Genomic DNA, 16532 nt, shown 5'->3' on the forward strand with positions numbered 1-16532 from the left:
TTTGTTTCTCATATGTCTTCTGGTTGTCTTTCTTATTCTTTGGGGTTTTGGCGACCTAGGATTTTAGGCCCTCTATGGCTCCTTTGGGCCATATTCCTCCCTGTTGGGATAGCCCAACTGCATGCCGGTTGGGGTCCCAACTCTCCTAAGAATTTTACTGTTAACACCTTTGAAGCTCTAAAAATTGCTTTTGCCCATGAGTTTAATTTTTCCAGCTGCTGGATTTGTGTCCAAATCCCACATCACGCTGCTGGGTTACCCTGGGGAGTTGTTCCCCAAAATTGGTCAGACTTCTGTCAAAGGTAAATGGTAACCAAAAATAGCACCTCTAACAATGCAGGTTTACAATTTAACTGTACCAGAGAGGCCCCTTATGGTTTACACAATGGCTCTTGGATTCCTCATTACAATAGCACTCTTAAGCCTGAGCCTATTTGTTTGCGCTCTCCACCCGCTGGTCTCATGTGCTTTTAGCAAACCAGTACAAGTAACCATACCTGGTTTGCAAAAAATAGTACGTGTAGGTTCTATATTGGTCCTGGTATAAATGTCACTGTCCCTCTAGTGAATGCCACCGGTCAACAGACTGGCAGTGCAACCTTTGCTCTCACCACAAATGCCACCTTACGGGACCAAAAAGGTAACAATAAAAAGGTTAGCTATGGTAAATCATTCTGGGTCTGTGGTAATAGTGCCTATAAATGGCTTCCTCATGGCTGGTATGGAAGTTGTTATTTAGGCTATCTTGCTCCTCCTCTCCGTGTATTGGCCCAGGCCCCCTCTAGTTGCCCCAGGTATCAGCGGTCCCTGTACGCCACCATCGAGCCTATCACCCAGGGAGATAGGTTTAAAATGATATTCCTTCCATCATATGGGGTGGGACGACTAGCCCAACTTTATTGAAGGCTTTCTATGTTTCTCACTCAGTTTGCCTATGACACCCTGGCCATAAAAAAAGCATCAGCTCTGAGCTTTATCAGCTCTGCCTGCTGGCCCTACAAAATCGCCAAGCTCTAAATTATGTTCTGGCTTCACAGGGCGAAGTATGTGCCCTTATTGGGAAAGAGTGCTGTACGTATGTCCCAGAAAATGCGGAGGACATCAATAAGCACATTTTATCTGACGAGCAGGCTTTTAACCAATGGAAGGCCCTGAAACAGGCTCCCTCCCTATTTAATATCATCTTTAGTTGGCTGCCCAATCTTGAATGGGTAGAAACAGGGCTAATTCGCCTCCTGCTCACTGGTGCGGTATTGTGTATTGTTACTCTTCTTTTGCTTACTTGCTGTAAGGCATTTATTCATAAAATTTGTACCTCTTGTTCTCCAAAAACCCCTATGTACCCCCTCATGGAGGACCCTGACATCATTATACTTAATAACATGTTATCCTCTAAATATAAGAAAACTCAGCCAAAAGTTTAAGTGTTCTCAAAGGAGAGAGTTGTTGGTGTCACTAGGTAGAAATCTCCTTGCTTAAGGCCTATGTGAACCAAAGTACCTCCATGTTAGAAGCCTTTGTGTTAGCCTCACTAAACTTGTGTAACCTTTTGTACTAAAATGCTGACTGTAACTTTCTGTACTAATGTGCTGACTGTAACCACCTGTGTTATAAGCTAACTGCTAAAACAATAGGGCCGTAGTTAGCAGGGCTGGTTAATACTAGACACTGCTAAGACTAGATAAGATAAATGAAAAGCAGATGCTATGGCCAAGGCCATGTGCATGAGAAAGCAGCCCACACAATGAATAGCATAGAAAAAAAGATACAAGAGGGGGAGTATAAATACTAGTGCCCTGCCTGCGTGCGGTGTGCAGGATATGAGATTGTATTCTCCCTTGCACCTTATTTGAGCTCAAATAAACTTGTGTTTTGCTTCTCCACCCTGGTGTGTTTATTCGAGACGGGCACACCGGGCCACAAACTGCTGTTGCTAGGCCTCTGGCACTGTGTGTGTCGGCAACATTTTGAACTGGGATCCCCACACCCAGAGCCAGGGGTAGATTCTCTCCCCATTGAAGGAGGCTGGGGGGAAAGTGAAGATCGGGGCCTCCTTATCAACATCAAAAAATGTCACCTGCCCCTTCTCATAGTCTAGAAAAACCTGGATCCTTTTGGGGACCCAGCTCAGAGGCAGTGGGGTCTCCATAGAGGTGAGAGCTTTGAACTGATCCCCCCCCTGCCCCACAGCCCAGATCCCCCCCTGAGGGTTACGGCTGATCCGTCCCTTTCTCCTTACAGATTCTCTGGCAACCCCCACAGCCCAGTGTCCCTCATCTGCCACCTCCACCTCCCAGGAATGTTTCCCCGAGGTGAACCCCTCACAGCCTAGCACACAGAGCTCAGTGTCAAATCTCTCAGGATTGTCTGGTAGATCTTGCCGTGTGTCTCCCCATCTCACAGTTTTCTGATCATCAGACAGGACTAGGACAGGATGAGCTGTGTCTGGATCTAGAGTCACATTTACTGATGAGAAAGAGAGAATCAGATTGTTAGGGGCACAGTTCAGTCCTGGTCCATTTCTCACACTTCCCAGGCAGCTCTGTTCTGGCTGGGATCCTGGATCCCAGATTGCTGCCTCTGTGCTGAGTGCATGAGATGTCATGAGATGTCAGCAGAGATGTCACTGTAGTTCTTCAGCTGGGGTAGTGGGAACCACTTCTGTACTTTCTAATTTGGCTATAGATGCTGCTGCTCCCTGTTCCATAGCTGGGGCTGCTTCATTCCCAGCATCAGAGACACAGCAAAGAAGGCACCAGAAGCTTTTTATTAGGAAGGAGAATAGGAGGCAGATGCCAGCTCTGAACCCCAAAAGGAAGCTTTCTCTCCTCAATGTATCCTCCACTCCCAGGCTAAAGAGCAGAGGTGAAGATGCAGCACTGGGGAAGAGCCAGTGGTTCAAGGCCAGGAAGTAGGAGGTGCCATTGGGTGGGGCAGCCCCTTCCCAGCCCAGAGAGTTGAGAAGCCTGCAGATGACAGCACTAGAGAGACACCATTCCCCCAACCCACAAAGCAGCTGAGCCCAGTCCTGCACAAAGGAAAGGTAGGATGCTGGAGAAGAGCTGGGGGATGTGACAGCCAGGAGCAGGGAGATGTCTCCACTGACTACCTTGAATTAGACGGCTTGTTGATGTCAATACAAACGACCAGGTCATAATTAAGGTGGTTCAGAGGCTGGGCAGTGAGAATGTGTCTGATTATTGGTATGGAGGAGAGTTGTTTCCATAGCAATATTCTGTTAGTTGAAGGAAAATCTGCAGAGCTCCCCCTTGGTGTGTGATCCCAGAGAGTCCCCCTGAGGAGAAAGGCAGGATGCAGGTGAAGAACAATGGGAAAGAGCCCCTCACACAGGGGAAAGGAGAGCAATGTCACAACCCTCTGAATTGAATATTTCAAAAGCATCTAGATGTGTCTGGAAACATCAGGGTAACTGTGTGTTGGTCAGTGAGAATGTTTCTGGTCATCAGTGGGTGCATGGATGGACGCACTATTGAAATTGGTATCAAGATTGTTTGTGTGACTTCGGCATGGGATCTTCTTAGTATTTCATGTTTGCATGTTATTTTTAGAACTATGTGTCATGGTCAGTGTTGGTTTGGTTTGTAACTGTAGCTGCATTTTCATGAAAATATTTTCATGTGTTTTTTCTCTTAATGGAATGATAATCTCCCCCTGAAATCTCACCTGGTCTGAAGGATTGTAGTAATTTCACTCTTTCTGTCTCCAGTTTGCAGCACAGAGTGTCTGGAGAGGGAAAGTATATAGGAGATGAGATTTCAGGCTGTCATATCCATAATGGCAGTCCTACTTTTAACTGACATAACTATGTTTTAATTATATGAGAAAAACAGTTGGAGAGAGACCAGCAGTATATGGGGAAGCTAAACAGCTCTGGAGCACGTGCCCTGAAGTTCTGTACTTGAGAGAGAGAAACTGAGGTACTCCAAATTTTGCTATATTTTTACTTTAATGATTTTACCAAAGCTCATAGAGTGAATCAGGGTAATACACCCTTGCTGATAGGTTCCTGCTATATCTGCTCAATTCAGCTATTTCCTCCTTTTTATTTAATAGATTATGAACCAATTGGCCAGAGACCATCTCCTCCCACAGTTGAAGACCCACATACTGATTTCTCCTTCTAGATTCCTTCTGTGTACCTTTGAACTTTCTCAGAGTCTCTGTTACAGCAATATTTTTCTGGGAGAAATCACTGAGTCTCTTTGCCAGCTCAGGAGAAATCTCCACTGTCTGCTGGAACCTCCCCTTCTCACACCTGGATAGAGAGAATTTTACATTAGTACATTTAATTCACTGACTCATTATAATTCATTGCTACTGGGGAAGCTAATGCTTTATGGGGCTTGGAGTTAGAATTCCCCCCACTTCTCTCAACCTCACAGTGGGTGCAGCATAAGCCATGTCTGTTCAACCTTCCTACAAAGACCCCATTTATGTTCTTCATTCTGGCCTGGACAGAGAAGATCTGCAGATAAAAAGGGAATTGAGTCTCCATGACCAATTCACTCCTGTGTCTCCATGTGCTAATCCTGGTATGTTCTCATGTTTCTTGTGTACATAGTGTTATGGGATCTTTCTTTCAGGAACAAGACTGAGACCTCAGACCTCCCCCTACCCCTTGATACTAGCTCATTTCACACAGGTCTCCAACAGTCCCCAGAGAGAAAAGATGCTTGGACACTGCTGACAAGGGCATGATTGTAACTAGTGCCCTAGAGGTGAAAGGCCCGTACTGCATTCCCAGAACTGTGAGGCAACCAGTCCCTCAATGATGTCACATCTTCAGGAACTACTTTAGGTCAATCTTTTCTACTGAATAGATAATTCCAGAGTCCTTTATAAAAGGGTGAGAACCTCAGGATTAAGTTCACCACCGAGATTTGTTTCCAAAATATGACCCTGCCTCACATTTTGCTGTAGAGCCCAGGGGAAATGTGCAGGCAACATGCCCCCCAAGTCCTTTCATAGGATAGTAAAACATAAAGGAGAGAGAAAGAGCCATGTACCTGGTCAAGGTGCTTCTGAAATCCTAGAGGGGAGAGAGACAGAAAAACAACCTTAGTCCCACATGCCATGATTGCCACACATCAGGGATCCCAGGGAAGGGATTTTTCAGCCGAGGAAAAGAAGCACTGCCCTGGCTCCAGAGCCATGGTTCTGCTGACTTAATATCATCTCTGACATAAATGAGTCTGTAATGCTTCAAAGAGCATCCATAATTCACATTTCAGCAATGCACACACTGAGTTACATTGTGATCTCTGGCTGCTGGACTCCAGTGCCCATGATTCAGGAGCTGTCCTGTCCCTTTGCACGGATCTGGGATTTTTCTAACTCTGTCTTACCTGCAGGAATTCACTTGCTGGCTTCTGACACTTCCCCTCCAGCTCACTGATCTGGTCACTGAGACAGGAAATCTCCTCAGAGAGTTTAGTGACATTGTCATTCTGTATCTTCAAAATCTCCTTTTCCAGGTTTTCTAGTGTGGCCAGCAGGAGTCGCTCTTGTTTCTGCAGGAACTGTTGCAGTTGCTGAAATTCAGATACAATCTTCTGCCTCTCGGTTTGTGTCTGAATCTGGTTGGGGTTTTTTTAAGGAAAGGAGAGGTAAGGGTTAGAGAGAGAGTCTATGATCCTTTCTTGGAGTTCTGAGTGTGCAGGAGAGAGAATTTCTTTGCAAACTCTAAGATGTCTAACACTTGCCTATACTCTGTGGATACTAAGGAAAAGATTAATATCTCTTGATGGGACGTTTCCAACTCTGACATGGTTGGAACACTGTTATTAGAGGCCTGTGCCTATCCTGATCCAGATCAGCAGCAGGCAGGACTCAGCACTACATTGACAGAGATGCCAGGTGAGAAAAAGAAATAAACAACCCAAGAAATGCCTGCAGACATGGGCAGTGAGCACTGTACGGGATACGGTCCGCTCACCCTGGGAGTTTTGTGAAAGGGCTAGAAATTAACTGATTAATTGGAATGAGTCAGATTGTCTTAGATTCTGCAGAATATGATGTGGAAGAGGGTTTCTCACGGCCTGTGTGTGTGTATGTGTGTGTACAGACACACAGCTCTAACACAACTACCCATGGTCATGGAGAAACAGAAAGAAGTCCACATTCCCCCAAGGCCACAGAGGAAAAACTGCCTACAAACAGATTTCCCACTGCAATTCCCTGCAGGTTAGTCACAATGGGAACCTACCAGATACATCTGACTTTTTCTCTCTCCAGTTGCTTTAAATCCCAGCAGCTTTTCTCTCTCTTCCCTCAGAGTCTCCTGGATCTTTTCCTGAAGAGACAAAACAATTTGGGTGGTCTGAGCTTGAGAGTGTTTGTGGAGGAGCGTGTTTGTCCACCCCAAATCCAAGACAGTTGGCCCTGCTAGGTTTATGACATCAGAGACACCAAGGAAATGAAATCTCATTAATGGAGACTGGGACTCAGACTGTTTGAAATTATTTGTCCTCTTTCTTCATTGAGTTAAACCAACAGGAAAATGGATTCACATGGTAGTATAAGAATAAGATTTTGCTTAAAAAGTGATACAAATCCCAGACAAATATAGGGGTTAGAAACATGTGCCGGGATTCTCAAAGGAGCCCAACTCCCACTGCATTTCAACCCTTAACCCCTGGGGATTCTACAGGTTGGACAGAACTGATCTAACTGTAAGGGGAGCATTGGCTTGTTACTAAAACTCAGTGTTAGCTTTTTGGTTGGCTAGTTCCCAGCACCAAAAGAAAGGGGAAGGGTCGATGGGAAATCAGGACCCGGTCCCTGAGACTGCCAGTCCCCAGGGGAAATGGGGAGAGGCCAATGCTCCAGGTCAGCCTATTTGACAGGGCGGGCAGGCGAATCAGGGAATCAGGAGGCTAGGGGGGTCCTGTCCTCCAAGCGAGCTGGAATTGCCTGCGTCAGACAGAGTGGGGCCAAGCTAAGTAAAGACCAGAGGCCTGAGCGGAGCTGGGAACAGAGTCATGCCAACCAGAGAACAAGAGAAGTAGCCCTGGGAGCAGGTCAGTGCTGGGAGCAGGACTGCAGCAACAAAAGCCAGAGACACAGCCCAGGGAGCAAATCTGTGCTGGGAGCAGAGCCACAGAAGCAGCCCCGAGAGCAGTCCTGTGCTGGGAGAACTGAAACAACTAGGGTAACCAGATGTCCTGATTTTATAGGGACATTCCCGATTTTGGGGTCTTTTTGTCATATAGGCTCCTATTACCCCTCACCCCCCGTCCTGATATTTCACACTTGCTGTCTGGTTGCCCTAGAAACAACTAGAGCTAGAGGGGCCAGAGAAGCAGCCCCTGGGGCTGGAGGCAGAGCAGCATCAGTGCTAAGGCAGAGTGGAGCTGGAGCTGGAGTTGGAGCTGGAGCTGGGACTGGAGCAGTCCGGAGCCGGGTGCGGTGAGCAGCCATCTGGATAGAGTGAGAGGGGACCCTGGGCCACTGGCTTTGCGCAGGGAGACCCCACCATCCAAGAGGCCTTGCAGGCCAGACTTTGAGGGGGACAGGGGCTGACACTGGGAAGCAGGGTCCTGCCACCAGCCTGAGGACATGTGGCCACCACCACAGCAAGTGTCCGACTCGCAGCATCCCTGCAGCACAACCAGGGCCTGAGAAGGCCTGGAATGTGTGAGGAACAGACTGTGAACTGCCCTTGCATTCCAGAGATTGCTGGTTGTGATATCTGATTGTCTGCCGATGCTTTCACGGAGGGAGGATTGACTGACAACATTTACCCATAACCACCCGCAACAAATTTTTGGCCCCATCAGGCATTGGGATCTCAACTCAGAATTCCAATGGGTGGGGGAGACTGCAGGAACTATGGGATAACTATGGGATAGCTACCCACAGTGCAATGCTCCGGAAGTCGGTGCTAGCCTCAGTACATGGACGCACACCGCCAAATTAATGTGCTTAGTATGGCTGCATGCACTCGACTTTATACAATCTGTTTCCAAAAATTGATTTCTCTAAAATCAGAATAATCCTGTAGTATAGACATACCCTGTGAAACAGAAAAGGGTGATGTGTTTTCCTTTAACCTTTCCCATTTTTCCTTTTTTTTTAAATTGATTGTTGGTTAATAAATTGTATTTACCTTGAACTATATGTAATGATCAGTGGGTCAGGGAAGTGTCCAGTGCAGAGAGAGCACCCCGGAGTGCGGACACCCTAGCCCCTGCCCTATGTTACCACAACAAGGTTGTGGGTTGAGCTCCCCAGGAATCCTGGGTCCAGCGTTGTTGGGCTTACACGGACTCTGCCACACAGGAGAGTGGAAAGGGAGCCCTTGAGGTCAGGCAGGCCTCTGGGTAAAGGAAGAGGGAGCGAGGACTCAGATCCTTTCGCTAGCCCACTTCACTGGGGTAGTGTATATGCCAGGAAAGTTCCCCACAATAGCAGGCCCATTTCCCTGCTTACATAAGCACAAGGGCAAACCCTTTTTGACAGGTTGTTTTTTCTCTGGAGCCCTTTTGTGGGTGGACTCAAGGTGCTCAGGGTCCACACAGTGTTTAGCACAGTGACCTTTTCTAGTGCAGACCATCATCGGAGTTAAACCCTCATGGAGCAGCACGGGAGTTCAGAATCCCAGCGGGAAACCTCATCTCCCTGCTGGGCCTGGGACCTTCATCAACGCGTTTTTCACTCCTAATGGCCACAGTTCATTACTGGCAAGTCCTGGTGGGCCATAAAAATGGTGTAGTCCAGTGGCTCTCAACCGTTCCAGACTACTGTACCCTTTTCAGGTATCTGATTCATCTTGCATAGCGCCAAGTTTCACCTCACGACTTGCTTACAAAATCAGACATAAAGTACAAAAGTATCACTGCACACTGTTACTGAAAGTTTGCATATTTTCTCATTTTTACCATATAATTATAAAATAAATCAATTAGACTATAAATATTGTACTTACGGTATATTTCAGCGTATAGTACACGGTGCAGTATAAACAAGTCATTGTCTATATGAAATTTTAATTTGTACTGACTTTGCTTGTGCTTTTTATGTAGCCTGTTGTAAAACTAAGCAAATATCTAGATGAGTTGATGTGCCCCTTGAACAACCTCTGCACACTGGCAGGGCTACACGTACCCTTGGTTGAGAACTACTGGTCTAGCGATTAGGGCTCTGAGTCTTGGGAGAGGTGGGTTCTATTTCCACTTCTGACGCTGACCTGCTGAGTGACTTTGGGCAAGTCACTGCCCCTCTCCGTGCCTGTGTTTCCTCTTCCACTTTTTCTCTGTCTTGTCTAGTTAGACTGTAAACTGCTCAGAAAAGGGATTGTCTCTCCTTGGGTTTTGTGCAGAGCCCAGTACAATGGAAGTCAGATCTTGTTTGGGGTTTTTAGGGGCTACTTTTATGTAAATAACAATAACAACAGCTTGTAACCCCTTCTTTTCCATTCTGAAGGCAACAATCTCTCAGAGACTGGCCTGCAGCTCATGTGATTTAAACCTTACTGATCATTTAACAGCTTCAGTTGAGTTGAAACTAGATTTGAAATAGCTTCAGCTCCCCAGAGAAATGTTTCCCACAACTGTAATCTTTAATATCTTCATTTTTGCTTCTTTTGCCATATTGCCCTGTACATTTCTTTCAGTGCCATTTTTCATACAATTAAGGTGTGACAGAGTTGAATGACATGGTTACGTTGGTAGCTGTAGTAGGGAAAAATCAAGTATAACTGGCAAGTTGTGGTGAAATAACTTGTAATTAAAATTCTATTTAGAATGAAATAGACTGGACAGAGGTGCCCTACCTTGTTCTCTTGGGCAGGCCTCTGTGGGTACCATGGCGTGAGCCCAGAATCTGTCACATATCACACACATGGGGGCTTAATCCTCTTCACAGAACAGCTGAGAAACTCTAGGTGCTCCCCACACCCCTTCTCCCTTCCTGCTCCCTTTGCTGCCTGTAAACTCAGCCGGTCGGCTATTCGTAGGACATTAGACAGCTGCCTGTTCACCTGAGGTTTCTGAGGGGTCAGTTAACTTGTGGACAAGGGGGATCCAGTGGACATAGTGTATTTAGATTTCCAGAAAGCCTTTGACGAGGTCCCTCACCAAAGGTTTTTATATAAATTAAGCTGTCATGGGATAAGAGGGAAGATCCTTTCATGGACTGAGAACTGGTTAAAAGACAGGGAACAAAGGGTAGGAATAAATGGTAAATTTTCAGAATGGAGAAGGGTAACCAGTAGTGTTCCCCAAGGGTCAGTCCTAGGACCAGTCCTATTCACCTTATTCATAAATGATCTGGAGAAAGGGGTAAACAGTGAGGTGGCAAAGTTTGTGGATGAAACAAACTACTCAAAATAGTTAAGACCAAAGCAGACTGAAGAACTTCAAAAAGATCTCACAAAACTAAGTGATTGGGCAACAAAATGGTAAATGAAATTTAATGTGGATAAATGTAAAGTAATGCACATTGGAAAAAATAACCCCAACTATACATGCAATATGATGGGGGCTAATTTAGCTACAACTAATCAGGAAAGAGATATTGGAGTCATCGTGGATAGTTCTCTGAAGACATTCACGCAGTGCACAGCGGCAGTCAAAAAATGAAGAGGCTGTTAGGAATCATTAAAAAAGGGATAGAGAATAAGACGAGAATATCTTAATGCCCTTATATAGATCCATGGTACGCCCACATCTTTAATACTCCTTATCTCAAAAAAGATACACTGGCTTCAGAAAAGGTTCAGAGAAGGGCAACTAAAATGATTAGGGGTTTAGAATGGGTCCCATATGAGGAGAGATTAAAGAGACTAGGACTTTTCAGCTTGGAAAGAAGAGACTAAGGGGGGATATGATAAAGGTATATATAATCATGAGTGGTGTAGAGAAAGTGAATAAGGAAAAGTTTTTACTTGTTCCCATAATATAAGAACTAGGGGCCACCAAATGAAATTAATAGGCAGCAGGTTTAAAACAAATAAAAGGAAGTTCTTCTTCACACAGCACACAGTCAACCTGTGGAACTTCTTGACTGAGGAGGTTCTGAAGGCTAGGACTATAACAGGGTTTAAATGAGAACTAGATACATTTATAGAGGTTAAATCCATTAATGGCTATTAGCCAGGATGAGTGAGGAATGGTGTCCCTAGCCTCTGTTTGTCAGAGGATGGAGATGGATGGCAGGAGAGAGATCACTTGATCATTACCTATTAGGTTCAGTCCCTCTGGGGCACCTGGCATTGGCCACTGTTGGCAGAGAGGATACTGGGCTGGATGGACCTTTGGTCTGATCCAGTACAGCCGTTCCTATGTTCTCTGCTGACCAGTTTCTCTGCACTGAGGACAACACAGACTGTATCTGATGCCTCCAAGCACTGCGTGAGAGCTCACTGGTAACATTACAGCTCTTGAGGCTTTTCAGAAAAGTGTCCCAGTAGGACTTTGGTCCCACAGTCAGTCCCTGTGCTGGTGTTGAGGGATGCAGGGCTTCCCACAGCAGCCTGGTCTCCCTGGGCAGCTCTTATCATGGCTTGGCTCCAGCTTCTGGCCTGGCCAGGGGGTGGGGCCTTGGGGAAAGAGGAGGTGCAGAAGGCTCCGGCAAGAGGACCATTGGGAAGAGTCTGGGAATGTGCTTCACTGCAGGGGAGCTGCTCACCTTATCACCTTGCCACCAACACTCCACACCTGCCCAAGGCTACTACGCCCATGTTAAAAAGGGGATGGGCATGGCCATTTGGGGGAGGGGGCACGATCTAAAGGGGAGGACACTTGACCACCCCTGATTCTCCTGTGCCCAGCCTGGATCCATCACTCTGTCCCCCCTACGTTAACTGCAGGGGGGTGTCTTTTTTTCTTCTGTTGTGCTACCCCTGGGACTTTCAGCCACTCTCCCTGGTAGCTGGGCCGGGTAGGGAGCGGGAGAGAGCGGCTTCTCCCATGGCTGATGGTGTGCTCTCCGGGTCACTGACACTGTGAAGTGCAGCAGCTGCCTGAGATAGCAAGGCTAGCTGGGGCGGAGGGCGGAGGAGGAGGAGTGTTGGCCCCTGGGCCTGGGAGGGGCAGGCTGCTGTGAGAAGCTGCTGGTCCCACCCCTTCTGCTCCCTGCCCAGGCCTAGCTGCCAGGTACAGGGAATGAGCATGCCAGGGGCACAGGCAGGGAGCAAACAGAGCCCCTCTTCTTCCCCCCGCAGCACCCCAGGCAGGCCAATTGACCTGGCATGCCCACCAAAAAACATTGCCTCTGGCCCCCTCACTTTTGAAAGTGAGGGGTCTATGGACCTCCTGGCCCCTCCTGGTTCCAGCACCGCTGTCTGTGATGCTGAGCCTGCAGGGGCAGGGACTATGTGTCTAAGGAGTGATATTAAATGTAAATGCAAAAAGGTGGTTAATCTGGAATCGGTGTTTTAAATGCCCGATTCTCGTTTACGCTAATGCTGCTCTTGGCAGAAATCACAAATTTCAAGGGGGCGAGGTAATTGCTACTGTCTGCCTCTGCCAAAGGAATATTTTTATTTATTTATTTGGGGGAAATGCAATCTGAGCACAGCCCAAAATTCAGAAGCTGCCAAACTGTTTTTGAAAAGTAAATACATTACACATCCAAATGCTTGCTGTGGAGGTGTGTGGAGGGGACTTGTTAAGGAGAAGAGGAGAGAGGGATGGGGATAAATGGGAATAGGTAGTAGGGGTGGGGTGGTAGTAGGTAAAATGTCGACAGCCCCTGTATAGTGTGTTTTATACAGAGATAGCAAAGGAGTCACGCTGCTCCCAGCTGGCTTCCTACCTCCCCTTGGTGTGTATTTATCTGGATAGATTGTTAGCTCTTTCCTGGAAGCAGAGTGGGAGTTAGAGCAGCCCCTGAAGCCAGCGATCCAGCCAGGCCCCTGGAGGAGCAGGTTCCACTGAAGGTGGAAAGGTGTCCTACAGCCATCTCTGCCCTCCCTCTCTGATCCTGTGCTGTGCTCAGCTCAGCCGGGATGGAGAGTAAATGACTCTGGTCTATTTAATGCACCATGTGAACAGAACCCATGTTTCAGACAGGGAGAGCAAATGGGACATGCTGCTCATTCCCAGTTTGCCTCCCACTTTCTCTTTGTCTCTGCTCAGTTTAATAGATTACAAGCTCTTTGGGGGCAGGGACTGCCAAGCTGCCAGCACAGGTTTGTGTATCATGTGTATTTTCTTGCTGAGCCCACTGATCTCTTTCCTTCCTGCTGCACACAGGCTGGGGAGAGGTGGACCCCAGAACAGTAGTTCTGGAAGTGAACACCCCGTTGAGCTCCATGGGACAATTCCCTCTTCTCAGAGCTTTTGTCTCAGGCTCTCTACAGACTCAGGCGCATGTCACTATATTGGTTCTGCTTGGGCCACATTTTCAAAGTTTTATTTTCAATCCTATGGGCTAGAAAGTTACTTTTTAGTTACTGAATTTTTTATAATGAAACCTGAGGGTCATTTTTAATCAGGTGGCTCCAGAGATGGGTCTTTAGGTAAGAAGTCTTAAGTCCACTCCTGAACTTATGTTCCATACAACAGCGAGGGTTGCTGTGCTTACCATGAATGTGAATGCCCTGCTGGCAGTGCCTGGCCTGTAAGGGATGTGGTGGGAGCAGCCAGTCTTTCAGCTTGGCTCCTGCTCAGCCTGAAGCCCTGCCCCCACTCCAACCCTACTGCCAAGCCCCAACCTGCCTCTTCCCACCCCTGCTCTATCCTGCCCTGCCTCTTCTTGGCCCCTCCCTCGAATACACCCCCACCCTTGCTCCTTGCCTTCTCCCCAGTGCTTACTGCATGCCACTGAATAGCTGATAGTAGTGAGGAGGAGGTGCTGGGGGGAGGGGAGAAGCTGATTGACGGGGCCCACCAGCAGGTGGGATGTGCTGGGGGGCAAGAGCTGATCTGGGGGGCTGCTGAGCACCCACTATTTTTTTCCCCCATGAGTGTTCCAGCTCCAGAGTACCCACAGAGTCAGTGCCTATAGGAGAAACCCATTCCCCCCATTCCTGGCCTGGCAGCAGCACAAACAACCTCCAGCTGCAATCCTGTGTGTGAGGAAAGTGCCTCATACAGAGCTCTAGTGACCACATCTCTCTAATGAACAGTATGGCATTGACAGGCTGGGGCAGCATCGGTGGTCAGGGCTCCCTGCACCTGTCCAGAAGGAGGGGGTCATGCAATGGAGAGATTTAGGTAGAGCAAGGGACAGAAAATCTGGGAAAGTGGGAAAGTCTGTGGATGTGAGAGGTTAGTCAGGAAAGGGAATGATCGAATTAACTAGGATCCAGATTGTTTCCTACCTTGTATTTCTGGGCAGCCTCCTCCATGAGAATCACTGTGTGAGCACCATGCTCTGGGGATCTCTCACAAACCACACACAAGGCTTCCCCATCCTCTTCACAGAACAGATCCAGGGTTTTATTGTGTCTCTTACACAATTTCTCTTTTCCTGGTTTTAAATCCATGTGTTTAATTTTGTTGACTATATTCGCTAGCTGCCAGTTGGGCCGGAGAGTCCCTTTCTGGATGAGGGCTCTGCAGTTGGGGCAGCACACAGGGTCATAGTCCCCCTCTACCCATGTCTCATAGTACTGAGTGATGCAGACTCGGCAGAAGTTATGCCCACAGTGTATGGACACTGGGTCTGTCAGATACTTCAGGCAGATGGGACATTTGATTTCATCTTGAATTTCCTCTACAGGTGTCACTGAGGCCATGGCTGCTTGGTTCTCTTGGCTTCTGTTCTCTCTGCCTGCTGTTCTGCATCAGAAATGGTTTTGCTGGTAATGGGAGGTCTCTGTTGCACCTTGTATCAGCTGCCTACAGGAGCAGAGTGAGGTGAAGGAAAAGGAGAGGCTGGGAGGAGGAGCTGGAGGAACATAAAAAAAGAAGGAAGAAGGAATTATGTGACACAAGAAATGGGGGCAGTGGGATGGGAAGAAGCAGAAAGGGAATGAAAGGAAAAGTGAGGAAGGAAACAAACAAACAAGAATGAAAAATCTTAAACTAAGGCTTTGTCTACACAGTAAGCACCCAGGGGTAAGGAGGGACTGCACCTGTCTGATTAGCCCAGGCCACCACCTTTGCTGGCACGGATGCACTGCTATTGTTAGTGTGCTAACAGTATGTCTACCCGAGCTGGGAATCACACCCTCCCACCCCCATGTGCTGTGTAGACATACCCTCAATCAAACCAGGACATTCTTCATTCATAATAAGGGTGTCAACAGACACTTGCACTGAAATAAGAATAGATGGGAACTAAATCCAGTTGGGTTATTTTAGTGAAGTTATTTGTCTTGGTGAATATCTAGCCACCCACCTGGGACCAGCTACAGGGGCTCCTGGGGTTAAGGTCACAGGCAGCTTTTGTGCTCATGATACCACAAAAAACCTCAGCAACTCATTAATCAGGAGCAACCCTTGAACCCAAGGGTGATTTTATGGTGAATTGTCTAAGCTTTATTACTTTACAATCTAAAGTTTACAATCCAGGCCATTCAAAACACCAGAGAAGACCTAGAAAGAAGACTTTAGTTTTGAACTTTGTAAAACTCCATATACAGAAGGGAAATCAACAACCTTTCACCTCTACCCACTTTCAGCTGCCTCTGTGCCTTCCCATCATGTTTTCTCCGTGGACCAATACTGAGCTCATGATCACTCTATGGACTGGATTTGCTGGAAGCAAACATGAGTCAGGGACCCTGAGTTTGGTTTGCCTGACTGCGGGGAGAGGAGTGTCAGCTCGGGGAGAAGGGGAGTGTTTGGTACAGAAAGCTGGATATGCTGAAGTCTATAACTTGCAACAGTCTATTTTCCTGCACGGGTTCTTTGCCTGTGGTCTCTTGCAAATGTTTTCCATCAACTCATTTGCCACCACAGGTCTAGATTCTGACTTGAATTATACTATTGCTACTTTGACCTGAGCTGTTAGCCAGTATTTGGGGCCTGCTAGGTTGTTTCAATTGGGAGGAGAAATTACAAATCAGGTTTTCCTTTGGTGAACTCTTTTTTATTTACAAAGTGTGTCCACAAAGTCCTGTTTCCTGAACACAGTAGTTTCCTGAACACAGTAGAAATGAAAAGGAGCAAACAGTTTCTTTACCCAGAAATCCAAGTCTTCCTTTCCAGGGTACCCTGTGCCTGAAGCAAGCTCTGTCTCTCAGTTTCCTCCAAAGATGACCACACTCACTGGTGCTCTCTTGGCTTTCTGCTTCTCACACACACACAGCTGTCAGTTTCTATGTTTTCAGTTAGTTCCAGGCAAAGCCCTCTTAAGTCTGGTCTACTCTCAAAACTTAGACCAACCCAGTTAGATCACTCATTGCTGCAAAACATTCCATGCTCTGAGTGTCATGGCTAGATCGAGCTCTCCCCGGTTAGGTGGGTTAACTACAGTGGTGGAAAAACTCCTGTTAATGATTCCAGAAGCATCTGCACTAGAGCGCTACCACAGCATAAATGCAGTAGTATAGTATAGACATACCCTTATTCTTCACGAGGATTGGTCTACACCTAAAATGTAGCTTGACCTAGATACAT

At 47.1% G+C, this 16532-nt stretch overlaps 2 protein-coding genes and 1 pseudogene across 2 annotated transcripts in view; 1 reads left to right on the top strand and 2 right to left on the bottom strand.

Annotated features, from left to right (window-relative positions):
- Positions 1 to 16532, top strand: part of LOC115635664 — a 1110108-nt pseudogene that overhangs the window by 937329 nt on the left and 156247 nt on the right.
- Positions 1 to 16532, bottom strand: part of LOC115635684 (zinc finger protein 239-like) — an 861693-nt gene that overhangs the window by 650731 nt on the left and 194430 nt on the right. The window lies entirely within an intron of this gene.
- Positions 5320 to 14704, bottom strand: LOC115635700 (tripartite motif-containing protein 10-like). Its single transcript, XM_030534858.1, has 3 exons — positions 14288 to 14704; positions 6227 to 6313; positions 5320 to 5597 (listed from the first exon to the last, which is right to left on the bottom strand). Exons 1-3 carry the CDS (start codon positions 14702 to 14704, stop codon positions 5352 to 5354), a joined length of 750 nt encoding a protein of 249 aa, XP_030390718.1. The 3' UTR covers positions 5320 to 5351.

This window comes from Gopherus evgoodei, chromosome 15, assembly GCF_007399415.2.
Source record: "Gopherus evgoodei ecotype Sinaloan lineage chromosome 15, rGopEvg1_v1.p, whole genome shotgun sequence".
In the NCBI taxonomy this organism is placed as follows: domain Eukaryota; kingdom Metazoa; phylum Chordata; order Testudines; family Testudinidae; genus Gopherus; species Gopherus evgoodei.

Coding starts and splice junctions, on each gene's coding strand:
- LOC115635700 (XM_030534858.1), bottom strand. CDS start 14,704: ATGGCCTCAGTGACACCTGTAGAGGAAATTCAAGATGAAATCAAATGT. Junction 6,314..14,287: donor AGGCTGCCCAGAAATACAAG/GTAGGAAACAAT, acceptor TTGTCTCTTCAG/GAAAAGATCCAGGAGACTCT. Junction 5,598..6,226: donor GAAAAAGTCAGATGTATCTG/GTAGGTTCCCAT, acceptor AACCCCAACCAG/ATTCAGACACAAACCGAGAG.